The sequence below is a fragment of the Haemaphysalis longicornis genome, unplaced genomic scaffold, assembly GCF_048455015.1.
Source record: "Haemaphysalis longicornis isolate Haplotype H1 unplaced genomic scaffold, Haemaphysalis longicornis Haplotype H1 scaffold_1, whole genome shotgun sequence".
Taxonomy (NCBI): domain Eukaryota; kingdom Metazoa; phylum Arthropoda; class Arachnida; order Ixodida; family Ixodidae; genus Haemaphysalis; species Haemaphysalis longicornis.
Window position 1 is genome coordinate 324981397 of NW_027526203.1, and position 4602 is coordinate 324985998.

General features: G+C 49.6%; 1 protein-coding gene across 1 annotated transcript; it reads right to left on the minus strand.

Moving 5' to 3' along the window:
• Positions 1–2378: 2378 nt before the first annotated feature.
• On the minus strand, positions 2379–3703 carry LOC144151765 (replication factor C subunit 2-like). The gene has a single exon (XM_077682905.1). It carries the CDS (start codon positions 3562–3564, stop codon positions 2554–2556), a length of 1011 nt encoding a protein of 336 aa, XP_077539031.1. The 5' UTR covers positions 3565–3703; the 3' UTR covers positions 2379–2553.
• Between the last annotated feature and the right edge of the window lie 899 nt (positions 3704–4602).

Genomic DNA, 4602 nt, shown 5'->3' on the forward strand with positions numbered 1-4602 from the left:
CACAACTGATGCACCTTCTCTAGCGCATCTTACACCGCCGTCGAGGCCTAAAAGAGTACTGTATTTACTCGCATAATGATCGCACTCGCGTAATGATCGCACTCCTGAAGTTTGTCGTCAAAATTCGATTTTTTTTAATTTCCCGCGCAATGAACGCACCCTGAACTTGCCACAGCAGTATGTGCAGAGTCTAGCTGATGATGATCGTGATTACCTCTGTTTCCTTCCTTTTCAAAGCGGACATGGCTACGTTATTGCTGCAGACTTGCTGATATTAGCGATATTGGCAAGCATGCGTTCAATATTGATGAGGAAGAAACTCTCACTAAATGCACATAATGTACTCACAAGACAAAGAAAAAAAAATTCGCTCAGCTTACTGCGTCGGCCCCCATGTCTGTTTTGATGTACCGCACTGTGACAGCGGCAGCCACTTTTAGGTCGCCCTGTTGTCACCTCGCAGCAAACTCGTTCCGCCGCGTTCCGTAATTCATGAAAACACTGCATTTCGCGTCACTTTGCAAAGCTGCTGGCGGCGGTGTGCAAAAGTTTATTATGTTTTTATTTATTATTTTTATTATGTTCACGAGACCTACCGTAAAAATACTGACCCGCAACTTGCTAGCCTTCTCTCCGCTCAAAAGTTTTTCGCAAAAAATTTACTCCGTGTATGAACGCACCCCTAAATTTGCATCAAATTTTTTGGAAAAAAAAAAGTGTGATCATTACGCGAGTAAATATGGTAAGATACCTTTCGAATAGGTTAAGCTTTGCTTATTAACCGCATTACCTACAGAACCCCATACCTCGCTCTCAAAATAACAGAGAAGATTTGACAACACCATGACTCGCCACGCATACAAAACTAAGTTTGGCCTCCTCACTGCCATTGCGACTCAAAAACTACTCGCATTGGGAGTTCACAGCATGTGGGAAGAGCTGCAAGAAGCCCATCACTCAGCTTGACTACGGCGCCTGCAATTGACTCCCACAGGTCGACAAGTCCTTACAGCATCAGGACACCGTCCGATACCCCTGAGGGAAGAAAAAAAAAAAGCATCCCTCTAGCCCTGCAAAATTGCATCTGGGTGGCGCCACTGGGTGGTAGATGGCACGTAAATACCACCTTGGCCGTGCTCGATGGCACGTAAATATCACCTTGGCCGTGCCACCTTCGCCTGCTTGTGCTCGAGCCTTGAATGAGCGATGCAGGAATGACCTCACCACCCTGTACGCAGATGCTACCCCCTACACTGGACACGTTGGCCACGTAGCCTGTGTAGTTACACATACTGGCCAATGCATCAACGCCGCCACTACTACAACTTCGATTGATGTTGAATAGCTATTGCCATTGCCACCACTTCCCGCCCTGAATAAGTCACTACTCTCACCGACTCGCAGACAGCCAGCCGAAACTACCAGACTGGCCGCATCTCCCCATCAGCCCTACTCATCCTCAAAAACTGCTTGACAACCCCCAACATCCGCATTGTCTGGCTCCTGGAAGCGCCACTATCCCCAGCAATGAAGCGGCTCACGCCGCGGTTCTCGATTTCGTACACCGAGCCCTTGCCAACGGTGGCCAATTTCTATCCCCACAAGAATGGGCAAACTCACCGCAGCCTCCCACCACCACACTGGCGCCTCTCCCAACTTGGCGACGGCTCCAAACGAATACCTACCCCCATCCAACCTGCCTCCACCTCATCTTCCCCACCCAATAACCTTCCATCCCCAGCCTGGCACCCTATACCACATAGTATGGGCGTGCCAATGCACACCAGACTTGCCTCCACTTCCCAACCCCCCCTTCGAGCAGTGGAGGGCCTCCCTGGCCAGCCCAGACCCGGATATCAACTCAACCTGGTGACCCGGGCAAGGACAGCGAGCTGAAGCCAAGGAATCTCGGACTAGGGATGCCTTCTACGGGGCGAGGCCCATACATCAGCCTCTGCTTGACAAATAAAATATTCCTCTCACCAATGTGAAGCAGTGCCCATGGTTTAGCGTACAAGCACTTTTTCCCTTGACGATGTTAGACCTCAAAGAAAGACATTAGGCCCAATGTCCTATGTCCAGGCTTAACGTAAGTAACCTTCAAGTTGACGATGTGCCAAGCAATGTCATACTATTCATTGTATGTCATGCTGCAGGTACTAATTAAGGAGGTTAGACTTGAAGCATGACATCGGTCTAATGTCAGGCCGTTGAAGAATGCCCACATCACACGCCCTCCCTCTGCTGCACATCAACCTTAGCACAAGTGAGGTCCTAACTAAAATATAGAAGCTTCATGAAAAAGGCTTCATGCAATTCAAGCGAAAGTGGCAGAAGTAGACTACTAGTACCCTCGCACTAAAAATTCAAACTAAAGCTGCGAATCATGCTGATTTATTTCTTGTCGAGTGTGGAAGGCATGCCACAAACTTGTTTCCAGCTGGTTCCACATTACTTGGGTTAGTCTCAACAGCTTTAAGGTCCACATGTTCGGTTACATATACAACAACAAAAAAGAAAAGGCAACAGAAGGCATTCAAACATGAATTTGAATTAGTTTTTAAGTTGTGCCTTTTTCATGCACAACCGGGCAAGCAAACCGGCCATCTGAAGCAACGAGTGCACGCCTTGCAGAGTTCTCATCTGGGTGTAGCCAATCTCCTTGATGAACTCGAGCTTGACATCGTCGCGGATGCTGAGGCCCTTGCAGACGCGGAAGATGTTGACAATGATGTCTTCAGCCGCGTAGCCCAGCTTCCACATGTGCAGCATTATCTTGTACGCACTGTCCAGCTGGCCGTCGACGCAGTGTTGCAGCATGTCCCTGATCTGCTCGGGGTGCGGCTCGTCGCACACCTTGAAGACGTTCCCGCTGTTCACGTGTCCGAACCCCACGACGGTTGACTGGAGGTTGTTGATCGCCTGGCGCATGTCGCCTTGCGCGGTGAAAACCAAGGCCTCCAAACCGTCTTCCGCGTAACTGGCGTTTTCGCGCTTGCAAATGTCCAGGAGTTTCGCGAGGACTTGGGCATCCGTGAGGCGGCTGAAGCGCACAACGGCGCACCTCGACTGAATGGGCTCGATTATTTTGTCTGAAGTGTTGCAAGCCAGCGCGAATCGGGTCGTCTTCGAGTAGATCTCCATCGTGCGGCGTAGTGCCTGCTGTGCCCCCTCCGTCATGCTGTCAGCCTCGTCCAAGACGATGATCTTGTGCTTGCCCGGAGGAAGTGTCACCTTCTTTTGCGCGAACATTTTGATCTTGTTCCGAACTACATCGATGCCCCGGTCGTTCGACGCGTTCAGCTCCAACACGGCTTCACGAAATGCAGGCCCGAGAAGAATTCGCGCAAAGCACAGGATCGTGGTCGTCTTGCCTACACCGGGAGGGCCCGAGAGGATTACGTTGGGGACGTTGCCTTCGCGCGAGAAGATTTCCAGCCGCGCTATGGTCTCTTCGTTGCCAACGATTTCTGAGAACTTCACTGGCCGGTACTTCTCCACCCAAGGCATGCTGTCTTTCTTTCTTTGATTTTCGTCCGCGTCGACCTCCATTGGCTCTGCCATGATTGTGTAAAATAAACTGCGAGAATGACTTTACGAACGGGCGCGAATTCGACGTTCTCGCACTGACCGCGCTTGGCAATGCCTTCCTTCTCCCGCGCTACCTGCGCCTGCGCTACCTGCGCCGCTAAACTGGCTCATAGCCTACTGGCTAAAACACTAAACGGCTAAACCTGGCTAAACACTGGCCCGTTTTAGAACAAGCTGCGAACACCAGTATAGTGAGAATTCCTATATGACATACCATTATTTAGAAACACTATATTTCTTACTGATAGGTATTTTGTGCGGTCGCGTGTTTTTAAAGCGCAGAGATGACCCTCAGGGCGCCTCTTGTGGTGGGGAGTGCGCTTTTCCTCCCTCCTCCCCTCGCTTTTTACGCGCGCCGTTCGAAACGACCAGACCCTCGCAAACAGTCGCGGGATGCGAGTGTTTAAATGCTGTTAGCATTTTTGCGCTCTTCTTCTTCTTCTTCTTAAGCCTGTCTACGCCCACTGTAGGGCAAAGGCCTCTCCCATAGATCTCCAATTATCCCGGTCCTGTGCTAACTAACCAATTTATCCCCGCTAACTTCTTGATCTCATTTGCCCACCTAACTTTCTGCCGCCCCCTGCCACGCTTGCCTTCTCTAGGAATCTACTCTGTTGCCCTTAATGACCAATGGCTATCTTGCCTTGGCATAAGATGTCCTGCCCACGTTCATTTCTTCTTAATTTTTACTAATACGTCCTTAACACGCGTTTGTTCCCTGACCCACTCCGCTCTCTTCTTGTCTTGCGCTCTTCACCCAGTTTTTTTGTCGTTGTTATTCTGGTTTGTAACTTCGGAACAATAATCTAGTTCTGAAAACCTGATTGAGAATTCACCAACGATAATTTTTAGATGATGCATTATCGAGGTCGTCTGTCAACGAACTTTCCTGTGATTCTATAATACATTTCTTACGCGGATGTTTTAGAACGAAGCTGTTAGTGTCGCCTTCTTCGAGATCTTTTTCGGGAACTCGTCATTGTCCGCCATCTAAAAATATCTGGAATGCCT